The sequence below is a fragment of the Triplophysa dalaica genome, chromosome 1 (assembly GCF_015846415.1).
Source record: "Triplophysa dalaica isolate WHDGS20190420 chromosome 1, ASM1584641v1, whole genome shotgun sequence".
NCBI classification, from domain to species: domain Eukaryota; kingdom Metazoa; phylum Chordata; class Actinopteri; order Cypriniformes; family Nemacheilidae; genus Triplophysa; species Triplophysa dalaica.
Genome location: NC_079542.1, coordinates 1,533,309 through 1,556,187, shown reverse-complemented (window position 1 = coordinate 1,556,187; position 22,879 = coordinate 1,533,309). Strand labels below are relative to the sequence as shown.

Genomic DNA, 22,879 nt, shown 5'->3' with positions numbered 1-22,879 from the left:
TTCTGGTTTACTGTGATCTGGTTGAAAATCGCTAATAATATGCGACGATTCAAGCTGGTTAAATGTCATTTCAATCGCAAAACATGTTTTAAACAGCAGGGGCCGCTGTGTTTACTACAAACATGAAAAACGTATGGCAAGCCGAATTAGCTTTTATCATTCGCATGATATAAATTTTTGATCGCAACAATTCAATTTTCACATGTAAATTCGTGATATCAACAATCACAACTTTTGAAACTAAATTTTACTAGTTAAATTGTTATTACTGATATCAAAAAATAGTAATTGTAACAAGTAGAAATTATATTATTGAAAATTGAATTGTTAATATCAGAAATTAATACCCTGAGAATGATTAAAGCTAATTCGGCTTATATTATTCGGCTAGAAACGTGAATATAGTGATATTTCTTTAAAATAAACAAAAGAGATTTTTTTTTCTTGTGTTTTGTAAGAGACGTTTGTATTCCTTTTTTAATCGATTTGGAATTTGTTTTAAAATTGCAGTTAAGTTTTGTTATTTGACATAACATTTTTATTTTACAAAGAAATGTGCACCATTTTGAAATAATAAATGGGCAGTTGTTCATTTCTAATTTGTCTCCAAACATTTTGTAAAAATAAACCGTTAATAAATCGTATCGTGAAATCAGTAACATGAATCGCATCACATCGTGAGCTGTAGGAATCTTTACATCCCTAACTAGGACTTCAAATTTCTATAGCACCGAAACGTCTCTAAGATGTCTGCTAAAGATCTGGAAAACATCTGATAAACGTCTCAGACAAGGAAGCTTGATATAGGCTAAATTCACCATCATAACCATGATTTAGATGTCTACAGGATATCTGTCGGAGCAGACGTCTCATAGTTGTATTGATGATAAGCAAACAGTAAAAAAAACATTTTGAAGATGTAAATACCGACATCTAAGAGACACCTTTATCCTCCCTGATTAAAGACTTTTTTTGCACAAAGACATTGTTCCTGCATTCATAATCCAAGAAGAAAGCTGATTTAAACCCAATCTGTCGAATCACTCTTACAATACTATCACCCCTGCCTGACCGACAACACGAAACTGTCCAGACCCAAATAATTATTTCCTTGAACTTTTATTAAAAAAAAAAAAGAAACATTTATGATTAAACAAAACAAGACTACCAGGCCAGAATGAAAGAAGACATATTAAAGAAAACAAAAGTTTACACTGAGTGCGTTTGTCCCCTCAAACGATAGAATAAAGAAACCAAAACACAATCAATATGCACTAATATAAAAGCACGACCTGTCCATTCATTCAGATGAAGACCTAACACTCTTAACATACACCACATTTACTGGTGTAGAAAAGCGTTCCACACACACACACACTTGTGATGAAACTTAGCGGAATGAAGAAAAGCAGTAAATACAGATGTGTGAGAGATTGATTCTTCCACTACTGTAAAACACTCATCAGCACTAACCAACGCTATATACATCAGACCCAGCGCGTGTGTGAGTGTGTGTGTGTGTGGAAGACACGGGAGGGCAAATAAAAGAGGATTGTGGGAAATTGATTTGGCAGTGCGTGTGTGTGTGATATCTAATGTCGCCTCTTCTTCTTGCTGCTAGGGGGCGGGGCTGATGACCGGCCCTTTCTCTTCCTGTTTGCGTTTGCCGTTTCCTCTACATCCTCGTACTGACTCTCTCGATCGGCTAGCACAAATAATGGATGAAAATCAACTTCAGGTAACATAAAATCGCTTCAAATAAATACTGTGTGTAATGTCAAAAAAAATCAAGCTCAAACTATAATTTTGATTTAAATGCGGGTCAAGCTGCAATCTGTAACTTTTGCTTCATTGTGCTTGTTGAAAACTGATCAAACTGATAATGTGCTTGTTTGATAACAGATTTTTAGTTTGGTAAAAAAATGTTACGGGTTACAGCTTTAAAACAAACGAAACACCATTAAAGATCAAATTCAGATGAGTTTCGTCCTGACCTTTCCGGGCCTCTTCCTCCAGCTCATCCCAATCTTTCCCACTCTCCTCCTCACTGCCGAGGGACGCGCTGTAATCTGAAATATCACAAACGTCAAATATCAAACTGTGCAAGATTTGACAGGGATGCAGGTGACAGAGACTGGCATAGTCAGATTGTTAACAAACCTGAAGCGCTGCTGTATTGTGTGTAAACTGCATTATTTAGCAATTTATCACCTTGTCGAAGATATCATAAATCCTTAGATTATTATTTACTTTTTCATCAGAGTTTTGTAAAAAATATTTTGTGATCATTGACTCCTCTTCCAGTTGTTACAAATGTGTATAATGTCTTCGTTCTGCTGAACACGGAGAAAGAGATTTGGAAGAATGCTCATCACTAGATTTCCCCCAATTGAGTCATATTAGGAAAAAATACTTTATCTTTTTTTATATTAAGTATTTTTCCAATGGGGAGTCAATGGGGGGCAAAATCTGTTTGGTTACAAATATTCTTCCAAATCTCTTTCTCCGTGTTCATCAGAACAAAGACATTTATACACATGCCTTCCTGTAGCTCAGTGGTAAGAGCATTGCGTTATCAATGCAAGGTCGTGGTCAGGGGATTGCACATAAACAAATGTGTAGGACAATGCAATGTCGCTTTGGATAAAAGCGTCTGTCAAATGCGTAAATGTAAATTTGTAACAACACGAAGAGGAATAAATGATGACACAATTTCATTCTTGGGTGAAGTGTCCCTTTAAAAGAAACCCTGAACCCATGATCCTGCATCTGTATGAAATGATGAGCCGTTACCCGAGTCTTCTGTTTCTGAGGAGTAATCTTCATCACTGTCCTCCTCCTCCTCCTCCTCTTCATCAGCTGAAGGGTTAAACGTCTCGTCCTCAATCTCCGACTCTGAATCTTCCTCGGCTCCGCTTCCCTGACACGTCAACAACAGAAATGCTCAAAAAAAAAAAAAAAAGTCTGCAGTTCTGTGAAAACCGTGCGAGTGTCACACAGTGTCGGTGGAGAGGTCTCACCTCGCTCTCAGGGTCCAGGAAGGACCAGCCGCCCTGCTCAAAGAACCCTTCGGGGTCATCAACAATAGTCTTCATGATCTTCGTCCAGTTCAAAGACTGAACGCCTTCTGTGTACTTGATGTCACACGAGCTGGAGACAGAACGATAGATTTTAGACCGTAGCCTTAGTTTGAATGTCACCTTATCGCTTGTAGTTATAAAACGCTTTAGCAATCCCGTAAGCACAGACTAAGGTTTCTTTATTTCAACGCTCTTAACCTCTTTCATCACGCATGTGTGCGCACTTAAAGCACAACATCTGTAGCGCTTGTGGGGCGGAGCTTACTTGAGCCATTCTTTGATTGGGTCGAGAGAATTGACGGGCACGGCATTGATCATAGTGACTTTTTTGTTGTAGTCCTTGTAAACGATGACGACGTCGAAGTTCTTCAGGTGAAACTGAACTCGCTCGAAATGAACCAACTCCAACTCGTCCAGGGTCACCACGAACGGAGGCTACAAGAGAGTGAGAGAGATGAGACAAAACCAGAGAGAGAGTGTGAGAGACAGAGAGATGAGACGGAACCAGAGACAGAGAGATGAGACGGAACCAGAGACAGAGAGATGAGACGGAACCAGAGACAGAGAGATGAGACGGAACCAGAGACAGAGAGATGAGACGGAAGCAGAGACAGAGAGATGAGACGGAACCAGAGACAGAGAGATGAGACGGAACCAGAGACAGAGAGATGAGACGGAACCAGAGACAGAGAGATGAGACGGAACCAGAGACGGAACAAGAGACAGAGAGATGAGACGGAACCAGAGACGGAACAAGAGACAGAGAGATGAGACGGAACCAGAGACGGAACCAGAGACAGAGACGGAACCAGAGACGGAACCAGAGACAGAGAGATGAGATGGAACCAGAGACGGAACCAGAGACAGAACCAGAGACAGAGACGGAACCAGAGACGGAACCAGAGACGGAACCAGAGACAGAGACGGAACCAGAGACAGAGACGGAACCAGAGACAGAGACGGAACCAGAGACGGAACCAGAGACAGAGACGGAACCAGAGACAGAGACGGAACCAGAGACAGAGACGGAACCAGAGACAGAAAATGGAACCAGAGACAGAGACGGAACCAGAACCAGAGACGGAACCAGAGACAGAGACAGAGACGGAACCAGAGACAGAGACGGAACCAGAGACAGAGACGGAACCAGAGACAGAGACGGAACCAGAGACAGAGACGGAACCAGAGACGGAACCAGAGACAGAGACGGAACCAGAGACAGAGACGGAACCAGAGACAGAGACGGAACCAGAGACAGAAAATGGAACCAGAGACAGAGACGGAACCAGAACCAGAGACGGAACCAGAGACAGAGACAGAGACGGAACCAGAGACAGAGACGGAACCAGAGACAGAGACGGAACCAGAGACAGAGACGGAGACGGAACCAGAGACAGAGACGGAGACGGAACCAGAGACAGAGACGGAACCAGAGACAGAGACGGAACCAGAGACAGAGACGGAACCAGAGACAGAGACGGAACCAGAGACAGAGACGGAACCAGAGACAGAGACGGAACCAGAGAGATAGAGAGTGTGAGAGACAGAGAGATGAGAGAGAGAGAGTGTGTGAGAGAGAGTGTGTGAGAGAGAGAGTGTGAGAGACAGAGAGATGAGACGGAACCAGAGACAGAGAGATGAGACGGAACCAGAGACAGAGAGATGAGACGGAACCAGAGACAGAGAGATGAGACGGAACCAGAGACAGAGAGATGAGACGGAAGCAGAGACAGAGAGATGAGACGGAAGCAGAGACAGAGAGATGAGACGGAACCAGAGACAGAGAGATGAGACGGAACCAGAGACGGAACAAGAGACAGAGAGATGAGACGGAACCAGAGACGGAACAAGAGACAGAGAGATTAGACGGAACCAGAGACGGAACCAGAGACAGAACCAGAGACAGAGACGGAACCAGAGACAGAGACGGAACCAGAGACAGAGACGGAACCAGAGACAGAGACGGAACCAGAGACAGAGACGGAACCAGAGACAGAGACGGAACCAGAGACAGAGACGGAACCAGAGACAGAGACGGAACCAGAGACAGAGACGGAACCAGAGACAGAGACGGAACCAGAGACAGAGACGGAACCAGAGACAGAGACGGAGACAGAGACGGAACCAGAGACAGAGACGGAACCAGAGACAGAAAATGGAACCAGAGACAGAGACGGAACCAGAGACAGAGACGGAGACGGAACCAGAGACGGAACCAGAGACAGAGACGGAGACGGAACCAGAGACGGAGACGGAACCAGAGACAGAGACGGAACCAGAGACAGAGACGGAACCAGAGACAGAGACGGAACCAGAGACAGAGACGGAACCAGAGACAGAGACGGAACCAGAGACAGAGACGGAACCAGAGACAGAGACGGAACCAGAGACAGAGACGGAACCAGAGATAGAGACGGAACCAGAGACAGAGACGGAACCAGAGACAGAGACGGAACCAGAGACAGAGACGGAACCAGAGACAGAGACGGAACCAGAGACGGAACCAGAGACAGAGACGGAACCAGAGACAGAGACGGAACCAGAGACAGAGACAGAGACGGAACCAGAGACAGAGACGGAACCAGAGACAGAGACGGAACCAGAGACAGAGACAGAGACGGAACCAGAGACAGAGACGGAACCAGAGACAGAAAATGGAACCAGAGACAGAGACGGAACCAGAGACAGAGACAGAGACGGAACCAGAGACAGAGACAGAGACGGAACCAGAGACAGAGACGGAACCAGAGACAGAGACGGAACCAGAGACAGAGACGGAACCAGAGACAGAGACGGAGACGGAACCAGAGACGGAGACGGAACCAGAGACAGAGACGGAACCAGAGACAGAGACGGAACCAGAGACAGAGACGGAACCAGAGACAGAGACGGAACCAGAGACAGAGACGGAACCAGAGACAGAGACGGAACCAGAGACAGAGACGGAACCAGAGACAGAGACGGAACCAGAGACAGAGACGGAACCAGAGACAGAGACGGAACCAGAGACAGAGACGGAACCAGAGACAGAGACGGAACCAGAGACAGAGACGGAACCAGAGACAGAAAATGGAACCAGAGACAGAGACGGAACCAGAGACAGAGACGGAGACGGAACCAGAGACGGAACCAGAGACAGAGACGGAGACGGAACCAGAGACAGAGACAGAGACGGAACCAGAGACAGAGACAGAGACGGAACCAGAGACAGAGACAGAGACGGAACCAGAGACAGAGACGGAACCAGAGACAGAGACGGAACCAGAGACAGAGACGGAACCAGAGACAGAGACGGAACCAGAGACAGAGACGGAACCAGAGACAGAGACGGAACCAGAGACGGAACCAGAGACAGAGACGGAACCAGAGACAGAGACGGAACCAGAGACAGAGACAGAGACGGAACCAGAGACAGAGACGGAACCAGAGACAGAGACGGAACCAGAGACAGAGACAGAGACGGAACCAGAGACAGAGACGGAACCAGAGACAGAGACGGAACCAGAGACAGAAAATGGAACCAGAGACAGAGACGGAACCAGAGACAGAGACGGAACCAGAGACAGAGACCAGAGACAGAGACGGAACCAGAGACAGAGACGGAACCAGAGACAGAGACGGAACCAGAGACAGAGACGGAGACGGAACCAGAGACAGAGACGGAACCAGAGACAGAGACGGAACCAGAGACAGAGACGGAACCAGAGACAGAGACGGAACCAGAGACAGAGACGGAACCAGAGACAGAGACGGAACCAGAGACAGAGACGGAACCAGAGACGGAACCAGAGACGGAACCAGAGACAGAGACAGAACCAGAGACATGGACGGAACCAGAGACATGGACGGAACCAGAGACAGAGACGGAACCAGAGACAGAGACGGAACCAGAGACAGAGACGGAGAGAGATGAGACAGAACCAGAGAGAGACGGAGAGAGATGAGACAGAACCAGAGAGAGACGGAGAGAGATGAGACGGAACCAGAGAGATAGAGAGTGTGAGAGACAGAGAGATGAGAGAGAGAGAGTGTGTGAGAGAGAGTGTGTGAGAGAGAGTGTGTGAGAGACAGAGAGATGAGACGGAACCAGAGACAGAGAGATGAGACGGAACCAGAGACAGAGAGATGAGACGGAACCAGAGACAGAGAGATGAGACGGAACCAGAGACAGAGAGATGAGACGGAACCAGAGACAGAGAGATGAGACGGAAGCAGAGACAGAGAGATGAGACGGAACCAGAGACGGAACAAGAGACAGAGAGATGAGACGGAACCAGAGACGGAACCAGAGACAGAACCAGAGACAGAGACGGAACCAGAGACGGAACCAGAGACAGAACCAGAGACAGAGACGGAACCAGAGACGGAACCAGAGACAGAGAGATGAGACGGAACCAGAGACGGAACCAGAGACAGAGACGGAACCAGAGACAGAGACGGAACCAGAGACAGAGACGGAACCAGAGACAGAGACGGAACCAGAGACAGAGACGGAACCAGAGACAGAGACGGAACCAGAGACAGAGACGGAACCAGAGACAGAGACGGAACCAGAGACAGAGACGGAACCAGAGACAGAGACGGAACCAGAGACAGAGACGGAACCAGAGACAGAGACGGAACCAGAGACAGAGACGGAACCAGAGACAGAGACGGAACCAGAGACAGAGACGGAACCAGAGACAGAGACGGAACCAGAGACATGGACGGAACCAGAGACATGGACGGAACCAGAGACAGAGACGGAACCAGAGACAGAGACGGAACCAGAGACAGAGAGAGATGAGACAGAACCAGAGAGAGACGGAGAGAGATGAGACGGAACCAGAGAGATAGAGAGTGTGAGAGACAGAGAGATGAGAGAGAGAGAGTGTGTGAGAGAGAGTGTGTGAGAGAGAGAGTGTGAGAGACAGAGAGATGAGAGAGAGAGTGTGAGAGAGAGAGAGAGAGAGTGTGTGAGAGAGAGAGTGTGAGAGAGAGAGAGAGTGTGTGAGAGAGAGAGTGTGAGAGACCGAGAGATGAGAGAGAGAGAGTGAGAGAGAGTGTGTGAGAGAGAGAGTGTGAGAGACAGAGAGATGAGAGAGAGTGTGTGAGAGAGAGTGTGAGAGACCGAGAGATGAGAGAGTGTGAGAGAGTGTGTGAGATAGAGAGTGTGAGAGACAGAGAGATGAGAGAGAGAGTGTGAGAGAGAGAGAGAGAGAGAGTGTGTGAGAGAGAGAGTGTGAGAGACCGAGAGATGAGAGAGTGAGAGAGAGTGTGTGAGAGACAGAGAGATGAGAGAGAGAGAGAGTGTGAGAGACGGAGAGATGAGAGAGAGAGAGTGAGAGAGAGTGTGTGAGAGAGAGAGTGTGAGAGACAGAGAGATGAGAGAGAGTGTGTGAGAGAGAGAGTGTGAGAGACCGAGACATGAGAGAGAGAGAGTGTGAGAGAGAGAGAGAGAGAGAGAGAGAGAGAGAGAGATGAGACTGAACCAGAGAGAGAGAGAGTGTGTGAGAGAGAGAGAGATGAGACGGACCCAGAGAGAGGTACTAGGGACGAGAGGGATGAGTGTTGAGTACAGGTGAAGCGTGTCTCACCCATTCGGTGACGTTACATAGAGCGCTGGACGTGGGCTGCAGCAGACAGGTGCTCCTGTAGGGGGCGCCCTGAAACCTACAACACCAACACCAGTCAAACCCTTCAGATACACATACAGCTGTGTGAGCAGAACCCAGCTCCGCTCTTCACACACACTCACCCGAGGTCTCGGAACGGAACCTCAAACTCCAGCTCCTCTTTGGTCAGCGATTCCACCTTCTCGATGAAGTTTTTAAAGGCGGACTTGAGTTTGTGTCTCATTTCTCGCTCCATCTGCTCGGCGTAGAGGTCGTCGCGGTCGTGCATGTGCTGATGTTTGCCCAGATCCGTGGTGATCTCGCCCACCTCCGTGTAGAACTGCACGTCCGTGTGTCGCTTCTTGCCGAACATGATAGCGTTCTTGAGGTGGAAGTGCAGGACGATGATCATCTCTCCGTCGCAGGGCTGGAAAACGGCGTGCTTGATGTTGTTGTACAGGATGTCCACCTTGTCGCCGCGCACCGACGTGAAGCGGAACCCTGGAGAGACAGACACGAGGAATCATTTGGAGAACATCACGTCAGCCATAAGGCAATATAAAAGAATGCGCTGACAGACCGTTGGTGTGCGCCTCCAGTGAGCCCTGCATCCTCTTCTGGGCGATGTTAGGCCTGATGTAGAGGTCTTTGAGTTTGGGGTTACTGCGGTTCAGGTTGATGACGAGCGAGTCCTGTTTCACGATGCCCTCTTTCTCCTTCTCCTCGGCCTCACGGGTCTTGTAGCGCTTCTGCACCTCCTTTATGATACGGAAGGCGTTCTGCAGGTTGGTGGACGGGACGGTGTGATCGCCGGGGGATTTCAGATTGGACGCTCGGTACGTACTGACGGAGAAACACAGGCAGAAATAAACAAAGTCACACCAGATATATGACAAGTACACAGAGAACAGTTCAGACAGATTATTGAAGAAATATTCTCTTTAACTCATACAGGTTTGACATTAGGTTAGTATCATTCTAATCCAGAACACAAAAGTGAACTAGCCCTGTAAAGCGTAAATCCTGCAGTTTGAAAGCTGAGCTCGTCTTACATCTCTTTGACAAACGTAGCCTCTGGATTGGGGAAGATGTTTCCTTCGTGACGTCCCAGCGAGCTGCCCGGTACAAAGAAGTTTATCCTCAGGTACGTGTAGTCTCCTTCAACAGACATACTGATGTTCTGCACGCACACACACACACAGGCAGACGGACACGCACACAGGCAGACGGACACGCACACAGGCAGACGGACACGCACACAGGCAGACGGACACGCACGCACACACGCAGATGGGCACGCACGCACACACGCAGACGGACACGCAGACGGGCACGCACACACGCAGATGGGCACAGACAGATACGCACAGACGCGCACACACACAGACACAAGCACAGAAGTTCAGTGTTGTGTTTTGAAGACAAAACAGAGTGACGGGTCAATAAATCAGCCAACTGATATCTGCCATTTATGATCAATAACTGAAGATAAATACTGAAAATAAACTTGTTCTCAGGCAAATGAAAAGTGATTCAGAGTTTTGTCTTACCTTGATGGTTGCGATGTGAAAAGGTGTTGCGATACCAAACACGGGCATGATGACAGTCTCGTATTTCTTATCAATGTAGATCTTCATATCTCTGATGTCCTTTTCCCGGGGCATCTGGGACACGTTTTTATACGACACGTTTGACTTGCGTGCTCTGGGAAGGGTGACACAGGGTTATGTTTCACGTCTAGGTTGCTATGGTGTCTATTACAACCTAAGATATTAGCAATGACACTTTAAAAGACAACAAAAGAAATGACATACTTCTGAATCTGCTGTCCTCCCTTCTGCTCCGTCAGACGACGCTTGGCCTCCTCGTTCATCTGATTGGCCAGTTCTTTCTGATGGGCCCGCCTCTTCTCCTCTGCCGTCATCTCGTTCTAACCAATCAGTGGGCAGCGAGCAAACAATATTCAGAGCGATGTTACTTGCACTTCTTATAAATGTAAAAAGGGAAAGAGCACATACTCTTGTTCTGTCTGTCAGCAGGGCGGCGCCGCGGGCTCCTTTACCCAACAGCTCCTCTGCGTTATCTTCATCCTCCTCGTCATCATCTTCATCGTCATTCTGTAGAAGCACACAGTCGATTCCTTTAAATTCAACACTAACAGAAAATGTAAAACGGCACAAAATCCTATGAACATACAGACGGATTGAAATACCTTAAGGAAAATTCCCACGTTTTTGATCTTCTTTTTGACAGGTGTGAGAACAGTGGCTTGATCTTCCTGTGACACACAACACGAGTTAAAGGAAAAGAAACTGCAGACAGAGCTCGGCTGAAACTATAATGCCTCTCTCTCACCTCATTGATCTGTACCGTGTCTCCAATGAAGAGCGCATATTTCTTCTGCTCGTCCTTCTTTCCCTCTTTGTTGATCATATCAGAAAATCCCAGACTGACACTGAAGACCATTCCTACACACACAACAGTTGTCAAACACATAGCGATGTAACTGCTCTCCGTTAGCCGGTTGAAAATCGATTATAATATGTGATGATTCTTGCCAGTTGAGAGAGAAGCCACTGTCTGCAGGTCAAGGAGGACCTACATGAGTTACTCCGCGCCACAGGAAAGCTTACGGATTTACATGTTAAGTCAATGCAAAGATTCGATGGGACATCATGCGGCGCAATTTGCTCAAATGAGGCGGTGCGAATGACACAGCATACGCGTATCGGGTGATTTGCACGAATTGAAAAATCGGAACTTTGACGAAAATTCATGCCGTGTTAGCCAATCAGGAGTTTACTCTAGTAGTGATGAGATTATGACGTAGCGAGCGGAGTCAGAAATCCGAAACAACAAATGAGGACAAAATCATCGCTGCTGTATGTGGATACCCGGAGCTGTACGATAAATCTTTTATCGAAACTGGAATAAAAAGGAACTTACTTGGAAGAAAGTGAATGAGGAGGTCGGACAATCTAGCAAATAATAAAAACGCTCTTTACCCAATTTGAGCTATATACACACACAAGACTGGAGCTGCCTGGCAGAAGACCCTCCCGTGATGCAAATTCCGTTTGTTGTGAAGCGAATTTCACACACGAATGAAGCGAGTAAACTCAAAATGTTGTAGCGTGATTTATTTGTGCAAGTCGCTGTTAGAGGGAATGCTCTACGATTAAAACTTCCTGAGTTTATATTAACATTAACTCTTTCACTGCCATTGACGAGTTATCTTCATTAAAAAAAAAAAAACGCTTCACTGCCAAAGACGAGTTTTAACAGCAATCAGTGTTTGTACTGTTATACAGCAGGTGGTGCTATTACACACCTTTGGGAAAAAGTACAGAATCCCAGAACCTAGAAAGTATATGTTTTATAGGTTTCTAATGATTGTTCTGAGTGTAATCTTTGACAAAAACGTTAATTATCTCAGCTGTTTAATGAAAATGATGGATATTTAAAATAAATATATATATATTTGAAGAAACCCACCCACATCTAAGGAGTGATAAAAAAACGAACAAATGAAGATAGAAGAATACGGTGTCTTTTGTTTAAAAGCTGAGACTCTGTTCTTTTGTTGTTTGTCCATATATTCTTTACAGAAAATTTACTGTGAGCCATTAAAGTTGGGTGAAAATGTTAAAAAAACACCGGCTAAGGCTGGCAACTTTTTTTTAAAAGGCAGGCAGGGAATGAGTAAAGAGCGCAGCACATTCAAGGTCCCAAGTGAATACATTTAAGAGAAGGTTAGATTAAGTATATGCAAGATGTTATTGTTTTCAGGGAAGAAAAGAGTGTAAAAGAACAGGAAAGTAAGATACATACTGTATCTTAAGTGAAGTGACCAATGAAGTATTGCACATGGCCTCCTGAGCGTAAAGTTTGGCTTAAGGTAATCTTGCTTATTGGGTTTCTACTGCAATATCACGGTTAACATATCTGGAGATGTTTATATGAAAGAGTTGATGCCATGACACTTGTCATTTTCTACGAAATTCCATAAATAATAACATCTGAAGACGCTGAACTTTGATGTAAATATGAATAAATTAAATGTGTATCCTTAACAGAGAAGCTCACTATAGTGTAAACATGTTATGAAGGATATTCCTCCTTATAATGGCTTTAATGGGTGCGGCCTGATTTAAGCTCCAAATTTCCGTTACCTTTCCAACGTGATTAGGTATTATGGGAAGTTGGGAACGCGGACCTGGATCAAAACTGCCCCCAGAAAGTCCCTTCTTAAAACTCGGTAGGATAAGTCTTGCTAAGAAATGTACATTTGAATGAAAATTTCAAACTGGAAGTGTTTGACACCATGTAACCAGTTAGTGATGGATTCACTGTACTACTGCATTTGGGCAATTCCAATGTTGTGGATGTGACAAAAAATAAACATTTGTTAGGAAAACATAAACAAATGAGTCAGTATATTGCTAAGCATTTGTTGATGGAGTCTTTACATCAGTAAAATGTCAGTCTATGCAAAAGTTTTCTATTTAACAAAAGGCAAATAAACGTGCGTTATGGGAAACAAAGGACAGGGTTTTTGGGAGATTTCTGCAAATTTAAACGCACAAACCTGAACCAAAACGCCTCTTTACACAACATCAAATAGTTAATTTATTTTATTATTTGTACCATCTATGACTAACATGTCTCTTTATGGATGTGACAATCCTGAAAATCTGACTACGAAAAATCATGCACTATAAAACCATGTCATATTACTGTTGACATTTTCAAACAATTGGCCATTTCCTGTTTACCACTGCGTCTACGTGGTTACTTTGCAACAAAACAATGAAAAGGCTTGTGGAGGGAGCAACAGGGATAACCCCTCACTAGCCACACATCCATCTTCAGGGTTGAGATGTTATTTGAACCGCAATACACGTTTTGAACAGCAGGGGTCGCTGTGTTTAATGCAAACTTGGAAATGCTGATATTTCGTAAATGTAAGAAATCCAATCTTAGTTTGTTTAAATAAAAGAGACCTTTGTATTCACTTCTTATTTGCTCACTTCAAAATAAGTCCCCTTTGACTTTCAATAGTATATTTTCATTTCCTACAACTAGGACTGTGTTCGAAATCGCCCACTATACCCTAATTCAGTATTCCCTTACATCATTTTTTATCAACACTCACGTGTAGGTTGCCCCGATACCTCCAAGGTCAAAGAGCATACAGGTCAAATGACCATAAAACATGGCGGACGCAGCATGTACCAAATGTATTCAAACTACTGGTACCACTCATACTATAAAGAACATACTATTTTAACGGCTGATAGGTGGTCGATACTTAATTAAATCTAGTATGTAGTACCAGGTAAGGAATCGCACGCACCTCTTTTGAGTTTGTATTGATTTTTTGCGTTCAGGACGAGAGATCCTTCTCTGAACTCAATCCCCATGGCGAACCTGCAGCACAAAGCCTCGTGTTATTTATTGTGTTGATTCTTTACACCCCAAAACATATAATTTACACATACACACACCAGTACGAATGTTGTGACAAACTACAAGTTGCCGTCGTGACAAAGAAACTTTTCGTACCCAATGTTTTTGGTGAGCTTGTTGACCAGTTCTGGTTTCTCTTTCTTGACAAACTCCAGGACGGTGCTGTAGGCGTCACAGAGCTTCACACCTGCACGTCATAACACTCATTAAAATACACTTCACACACACACTCAATCACTCTCTTTATTGTGCTCACCGTGTTTCAGCTCTTTCAAGAGCTCCTCCTCCACCTGTAACAGAAAGTTGTAATTGTCCTGCATTTCCTGTGGCGGATCCACCATGAGCGTTCGCACCAGATTTGAGCAGTAGGACTTGTAACGGATGCCCATAGCACAAGTTATGGCTCCAAAGTGCATGGGATTCTTATCACTGAGAAAAAGCAGAACCGCTCACACTAAACATCATCATCAGATCTACTGAAGGTTGTTGTCGTGGTTACTTCAATACTCACCTGACCACACTGAATTTGAGGCTGTAGTTTCCTCCGCTCTGAATGATTGGTGGGTAGCACATCTCCACCGTGGAGGGGTCGACGCCGCCCAAATACTTCCTCTCCTCGATGGCCTTCTCCACAGATTCTGCCAGACGACTGTGTTTCATTTTCTGTTACAGACATCGGACGGTTAGTGGAGAAACACGGCTCTTTACGTCAAATCAAGTCTCTGAATTATTATTATCGGGTTTCATGTGCCATCTGTCAAAGCCGAAACAAACCTCGTCTGCGTCCACGATCTCCATCACCCGCTCCTTGAAGAACTTTGTGAAGACGTCACTGGTGATGGCGGCGGCCTTCTTCATGAGCGCCAACTCTCCGTCCTCCTTCACAGCCATAGTGTACGCTACAACCGTACTGATATCCACCTGACCAACACAACACAGGCGTATCACACGTAAATACGCAATCGTGTAGAGTTGATAAGTCAACTTTTTTTTGAAAACGCTTAATTGTTACAAGATTGCGATGTTGTTTCAAAAACCCACATGATCTCAATGATGAAAATCAACGATTCTCGTGTGTCTATTATCATCATTAGGTATCCAACACACCCTATCTAGGGCTGGGCAATATATCATGCGATTCTTCTGCTCGAAGTTTCTCAATAAATTTCGGTTAAATGCTGCCACATCCCAAAGCCAGAGGAAACTCAGAATATGGGCAACAGAAGAAAAACATTTAGTTCCAGGAAATGCCTGTGGTCATATTCCATCGCTGTTCTTCAAACCTTTTCGGGAATTTTCATGATAATAAAGTTGATTTATTGTAATGATGATAGACGAGTGTTGCTTTCTCAAACACACGTTATAATGACTCAATCTCGTCGTGATTTTAGATCGAGCAGTACTTCCTACTGGTCAAACAGCCGTAGTTCACGGAAGAGCTGTGCATAAAACACAGAATAGATTTAGACGTGTATAATTACCGTAAATCGCGATACATTTCACCAAGCCCTAACACTATCATTATTTCTGTGTCAATCGATCACAGAAGTCCTGGGGCCCGTTTCAGAAAGCAGGGTAAGTGCAAACTCAGAGTAAGTCAACCCCAGAAAACGGAATACTCAGGGTTTTTGGTTTCAGAACGCGAGGTATGTCAAACCCGCGACCACGGAGTAAGTCAAGCCCATTTCAGAAATCGAGGTATTTTATACTCCGAGTGAGTAACCAGAGTAACCTACTCCGTGAACCTAACCTGGTCGGGAGCAGGTTTTATTCCGCAAACCTAGGGTTTGTTACAATCTCCTCCCCCTTTTCGAAGTGAAAGCGAGCGGTGTTGAAATTACATACGTCATTTGTTTATTGATTCGTGTTCCTAATCGCGCTCAATTTAGTCACACAGAACTTAAAATGGCATGTCCGTTTATTTAGGAACCCATAGAAGAGGAAGCTGCATTAATTCGCAGAGAATTATATTTATGTCGGGAGAGAATTGTGATGCCCCGTTTGGATGTTTTATCTTAACTTTTAAGGCCAGTTTAAGAAGTATATTTAACATTTCCCAATCAGGCATCTTACTAGCAAGACCATTTTATTTCTTTAAAGTTTCCTGAATAAATGATGTTATTGTATTTCTACGACGGCGTTTTAGTGGCACGTTAAAAATAAAATAAATTCAAGATTACGAGATTAAAGTCGAAATGTTACGAGATTAAAGTCGAAATGTTACGAGAATAAACTCGTCGTAATACGTATTTTATTTTCGTGAAGGTTGTAGTTTAAGAGTTGAAGTTATGTTTGAGCACGTCATCTGAATCAGTGAGTTAATTCGTAGTTCATGTCAGATTTTTTCTTCTGAATATATTCAGTTTCCTACATAACGGCTGCAGTGTCCTTTTACTAATTATAACTCCGTGATGATGCGCCAAAATACAAAGAATTTCCTTATTGCTAAATCATAATCTAAAGTAGGATTTAACCAAATCCTCCACATCCATTGTTTCTAGAAATTCTGTTATTTTTCTCAAAATATTACGACTTTATTCTCGTAACATTTCGACTTTATTCTCGTAACATTTCGACTTTATTCTCGTAACATTTCGACTTTATTCTCGTAACATTTCGACTTTATTCTCGTAACATTTCGACTTTATTCTCGTAACATTTCGACCTTATATTTCGACTTTTTCTCGTAAAATTTCGACTTTATTCTCGTAACATTTTGACTTTATATTTCGACTTTATTCTCGTAACATTTTGACTTTATATTTCGACTTTATTCTCGTAACATTTCGACTTTATTCTCGAAATGTTTTTTTTTTTTTACGACGCCGTCGTATATTTCATATTCAGCTGCTGCCAAGATCTTTTTATTGCAAAAGGATAGCACCTACATGAGAGCGAGAGAGTTAAATATAATTCGCATTTTCACAGTTTCAACAAAATAAATATAAAAGTGATTGACATATAAACTGGCGCATTAACAAGTGAAGCACTTTTCTCCCATACCAACTCTCTTTCTTTTGCTGCTGCGGCTGTGTTGCTCTTTTTTTCTTAATATTCACCTTACGCTTGTAACAGTACCTTCAATTCGATTGGCGAGAAATGAACAGAGCGCTTTTTGTCACGTGCCGTTGCCATGGTGAATCGTGCTATCTTCACTCAATTGATAATGGCTTTTCATCGCCATGCTGAACGCGCGTAACCTAGAGTGAACTTACTCAGGGTTGATTGAACTAACTCAAATCAGCTGTTCTGAAACTGAAAACTCAGAGTAGCGATTCTCTGAGTAAATCAACTCAGAGTTCAGATTTTAACTCGGTGTTGGTTGAACTTCCTTATTGAAACGGGCCCCTGGGGATAAACACATGAGACACGCGTTTACAAGCTCCCAGTCTGTTTAGCGATTGTGTATTTCTTTAAAGACAGTCTGTAGATGTCAGGCAAATTGATCAATCTTTCTAAAGACCGTTAAATGCAAGTCTCGCCTTATGAATTTGTTTACTGTAGACATATTTCATATTCAAGTAAATTATTAATACTTTTTAAAAAGTTTAACTTTTGCCTTCAAAGTAAATCTTAAAAGTACCCGTGAACCGGAAGTTGCGATCGTTTTGAAGTTTTTGAAAAGGAATTTCAAAGTAGAAAAGTTGTGGGCGTGGCTTGCATCTTTCACTGCGAATTGATGAGAAGTAATAAAACAGCTTTTGCATTGATTTTGAAATGAAGCTGGCAGCGGACTGACAGTTGAAGGGGAGGAGTTAACAGATGCTCCGCCCAAGTCGTCTTTTGTCATTTCAGGGCGGAAGTGATTTTTAAGATTTGAATTGAAGATTATGAGGGCACATGAATTTTAAAAAGAGAACGACCCACAATTATAGACTAATTAATATGAAAACAGCAATATTTCATGATAAGAATTGTAATTTTTTATTTCACTGGGACTTTAACCACTTTTGATTACCAATGCTGGTATTCATTGTAGAAATTTTCGTACTATAGTTGCTGTAGGCCAACCGTGAAATATGTAATCATTTTCTGTCCTAAATAAACAGTTTTGGGGTCAGAACCTCTAGTAAATGTTTTATTACTTTAATTCGTCATTGAGAATCCTAAGCTCGATTTGAAGCAAACGAATCGTGATTCTCAATTTATCCAGAATTGTGCAGATCTACATTTTATGTTTTCTATCATTTCCTTGATGTGCTTGAAAAGCTAAAAAAAACTCATTTTGAAGACCGAGTGAATATATGTCAACAGCTTGTGATTTACAGTTATTTTTCCTACGAAAATTTATTTGATTTTTTCGAGATTGAGATGAAATAAAACTGGACAAAAAAAGTGTTTCACAAACATTGTGGCTCATTCCTAAAAGATACTTGAAGTGATTCACTCGTCACTGACCCGCTCCAGACCGTCGGCCGTGATCATGTCGCTCCAGCTCTTCATGTATTCTCCGGGGAACTTATCCTTGATGAACACGCCCACAGTCTTGCCTTCTTTACTGCCACGGATGGCTTCCATCATCTTCTCAAAGTTTGCCTTGTTGCTCTCGCTCTGTCAGGGTGAATGATGGAAACAAAAGTGTACCACGTTCACACGATTTGGTTAAACCAAACACTATCCACGATCCTGGGAGCGCACAGATACTCCTCCCCTAACAACAGCATCAGAACTTCACATTTACCGTTGCTAGGCAACACATATACAGTAAAACAAGCCAGTACCTTCTCCCTGACAAGCAGCGTGATGGGAGGAACTCCGTTGGCGTTCTCGTTGCCTTTGGTGACCACCACCTGCTTGAGGAACTCGACTTTCTTCTTACTAGCCAAGAACATGACCTTCGTCTCACAGAAGACCATTATAGTGTCTGTGAGCTCGTATCCAAACAGCCACGTCTGTGGGAACAAACAATGACACATGCATCACGTGTGGAGAGTTAAACACGCTCTGTGACGTGATCTTGTTGATGAATGTCGTTCACCTGAAGGGCTGTGGATTTGGCGTAGACGATTTCTTCATCAACGCCCACAGACACCACGATAGCATCCACCTTCCCAAACTCATCTTCGCCTTTCTGCGAAAAACACACAGCGTCATTGTCAATCTGATATGATGGCACACATAAATCTGCAATGCGTCTCGGAGACATATGTCAGACGTCATATAGACATCTATAAGATGTTTGTGATTTAGAATGGATGTACAACAGCTCTTTCTAGGATGTACCAGATGTTTTTACACAGCAGATACGTTACAGATCTCCAGGGCCCGTATTCATGAAAAATCTTAGCGCAAAGAGTTGCTCCTAGTGACAAAATTCTAAGAAAATTCTTAGAAATAGGGGCGTTTCCAAAAGACCCTATTAAAGAAAAAAGTCATTCATAAAACATCCTAACCCTTGAAAGAGTTCTTAAGTTATGTTAGGAGTAGCGAGAAGGACTTTTAAGAGACTTAAGAGTTTACTTAGCAGCAAAGAAATTGACAAAACACGAAAAGTGAGAAGAAATGTGTTGCAATGCATGACAATTTCAATATAACTTTAAAGGTTTATCAGATATTTTTATCTGTGTGTGACCAACTTTTGTTTATTTTGGTTTTCTTTTAAAGCTGATGCAATGCAAATTTTAAAAGCGCTGTAACATTAAATTAAATTGAATGACAGCGAGTTAATAAGACACAACACATTAGATTGTGCAGTTTGTGACAGATCCTATTAGAGACACACTATCATCTCCAAGACAGCGCAGCAATACCATAACGCCAGAAATAGAAGAATTCACTACATTTACATATCCAGCAACTACAGAAATGCAGCAATATGATTTGGTTCTGTCACAACCTTCTATGGGATCACACAAACAACAACAGAAACGTATTGTCACTGTTCATTTTCTACAAATACATTGACATTGACAGCAAAGTAAATAAAAAATTAAGAATATGTGTGTTCGTATGGTAAAACAGAAAAAAATGACATGTGCAATTTCAAACTAATGGCCCTATACTTAAGTGCTCTATTTTCCCTTCTTGGCCAGCCAACCAATCACAGTCTTCAAAATACGTAGCAACGGGGTCAGCCCCGCCTCCTTACTAAGATAAAAGTTTTGGTCTTTTCCTTGCTCATAGTTGCTCTCAGATTGGTCCTGAATCACTTTTAAGCTAAGACTCCTAAGTAGAAGTTTTTTATGTAAATTATGGGCTTCCTTAGAGGATTCTTAGACGCTTTAAGAATAGGAGCCCTGATCTTTAGGAGATGTATTACAGACGTAAAGACGTCTCCGAGACGTATTGCAGATGAGCAAACTAAATGCAGACGTCAAATAGACGTAAGCCAGATGGAGTGTCTAACAGCAAACTGTAAAAAAATCCTGGTTTTGAACCATACTACAGTAAATATAAAAGTTCACTACAGTTTATAGGACGGAATAGTGTAGTATACATTAATAAAGTGTTGAATATGCAACAACTTACTGAAGTAACGTTACATACAACAGCGTGGGAAATGTTCTCATGCATGTTCACGGTAAAAAAGTTTAGGCATACTATATCATAACAGTTAACGAGCAACAGTTAATAACTAACAACTACATACACATACAGGCTGTATAACAGAGTATTCATCTCAAATAAGTCATGTTAACGATTAATCCCTTTCAAGGCAATATTCTCCTCAGCCCTGCGATTTAACGCCTTAAGTTTTCAAGTAACGTTACAAGCCTTTTAAAACTACTTCATGTGAGCTAGCACACACACTAACATCAAAGTCAAACTTACGAGACGACAACCGTAAGACACACAACTAGACGCGAAAGTCTCTTTAATTTCCTGACGAGAAAACGCTCAATGATGATCGATGGGACGGCGAGAAAGCCGCTCGCGCTAACATGCTAACGCAGGCTAGCCGCCGATGCTAATCTCACATGACGTTATTAAAATCACCGCGAACATCACACGTAAGATTAAAATATCGAGCGAATCACAACTCGAGCTGTCAAATAAACACGAAGTCGTTAAATCGGGTGTTTATTTAACGGCTGTATGGAAACGAGGCCTGAAGTGTGCATGTGTTTGATTCTCCTCAGCATCTCATATAAACACATAATATCTGCTCGTATAAGAGTTTCTATGACATATAACACATGCTCGTGGTGTTCATGACACAGAACGAGAGCTCCGTACCTTCCAGTTGCCGTAGAATCGCTTGATGCGGCGGTAAAAGGCGTCTTTATCCAGATTCACCGCCATAATATCACATCAACACACACACACTCGCATACAATCAAACTGTTAAAGGAGCAGACACGCGCGCGCGCACACACACACACACTTACACACTCTCTGCACGTTTGATACAACAACAAACTCAATCCAAAAAAATAGCTCAATATACACGTATTTATATTAAAGTTGTCTTGATAAAAACACAAATATTTCTCATAAAATGTGTTGTTGAGTGTACGCGCTGTGTAGTCCGATGCAGAACGTCATGCGCGAATATATCATGTTGAAAACACGCATGTCTGATATTTAGCCCCTCCCTCCTACTTCACATTGTGCTTCTCGCCTATAAAACGTTCATATATTTCATTTATTTGTTTTTTATCGTATTGGTATATACTCTTATGTTAATTTATGTACTCATGTTTTTTAATTTCTTATAAATGATGTGCATTTGTCGAAGGTTACTATGCATTTATTTATGATGCCATTTTAAAAGTGCGTCTTACTGAAGAACGAATCGTTATTGTTGTCTTTGATTTATTATATTTGATTTGACCGGCGTGTCTCGTGAACGTCCGATGAATGCCTCGCTGAACTGATGTCAAAGATGTGTGAAATCCGTTAACTAACCATAAATAATATTTATTTATTTATTTGTTTGTTTGTTTAGAAGTCTATTATAGTCTTTGTTTGCTTGCGTTTCGCTCCCACGCATAAATTCCCGCCCCGACGGATACGTCACGCAACTTCCGCCAAATAAAATCCCACGTGAGGGGTCTTTTTCCCGCCTCGATGCGTACGTCACACAGCGCTCATGACTTTTTCCCGCCATCTCGTGTCATTGGAAAGCGCGCAACTGTGTCGGAACACGTGGGTGACAGATGAAGCGTCTTGTTTTAAATGATTTGTGACTAAATGATTTTTATCAGTCTAGTATTGTTTGAGGCTTTAATATCTGACGATCACACTCTGTGACTACAGACATACTGTCACTGTTTATTTATGAAACATACAATATCAATCAAATCATCTGACAAGATATATATTGACAAGACGAAACATAAACTCATCATACAGTAAACATCATAGTGTAAAACATGAACAATATGAAGGATTGGTCTACATTAAAAGAAAGTAACGCTGACAGAAGTTGTGATTAGGGCTCATTCATTAATAACATGCGTCTCATAAGTGTTGAGAAGTAACAGGGTTGACTGTTCCTCGGGTCATTCTTCACGTGTTATTAAACGACTTCTCCACTTTTTTGGAATTAGGCTCATTTTCTAACTCTCCCAGTGTTAATAAGTTGAGTTTAACCGTTTATGAACATTGTATCTGACAATGTAATATTGAAATATAATCATTTTAACTTACCTTTGCTCTTCCACCGAGATGTAACTACATGAATTTTGTAATATGACCAAAGAGTTTCGATATTTGTCCTATTTAAAACTCGACTCTTCTGTACTTCTATCGTGTGCCAAGACGGGCGGAAAACGAAACGTTGCGTTTTTTTTT

General features: G+C 43.0%; 1 protein-coding gene across 1 annotated transcript; it reads right to left on the bottom strand.

The window, feature by feature from the left end:
• Positions 1-1,100: 1,100 nt before the first annotated feature.
• Positions 1,101-22,078, bottom strand: LOC130434349 (FACT complex subunit SPT16-like). The gene is made up of 23 exons (XM_056764499.1): positions 21,320-22,078; positions 19,122-19,214; positions 18,865-19,035; positions 18,542-18,694; positions 14,918-15,064; positions 14,655-14,806; positions 14,400-14,572; positions 14,240-14,330; positions 14,031-14,104; positions 11,030-11,142; positions 10,887-10,952; positions 10,693-10,791; positions 10,489-10,604; positions 10,225-10,378; positions 9,727-9,854; positions 9,255-9,517; positions 8,818-9,175; positions 8,657-8,732; positions 3,346-3,515; positions 3,021-3,150; positions 2,794-2,920; positions 1,995-2,069; positions 1,101-1,705 (listed from the first exon to the last, which is right to left on the bottom strand). Exons 1-23 carry the CDS (start codon positions 21,383-21,385, stop codon positions 1,593-1,595), a joined length of 3,108 nt encoding a protein of 1,035 aa, XP_056620477.1. The 5' UTR covers positions 21,386-22,078; the 3' UTR covers positions 1,101-1,592.
• Between the last annotated feature and the right edge of the window lie 801 nt (positions 22,079-22,879).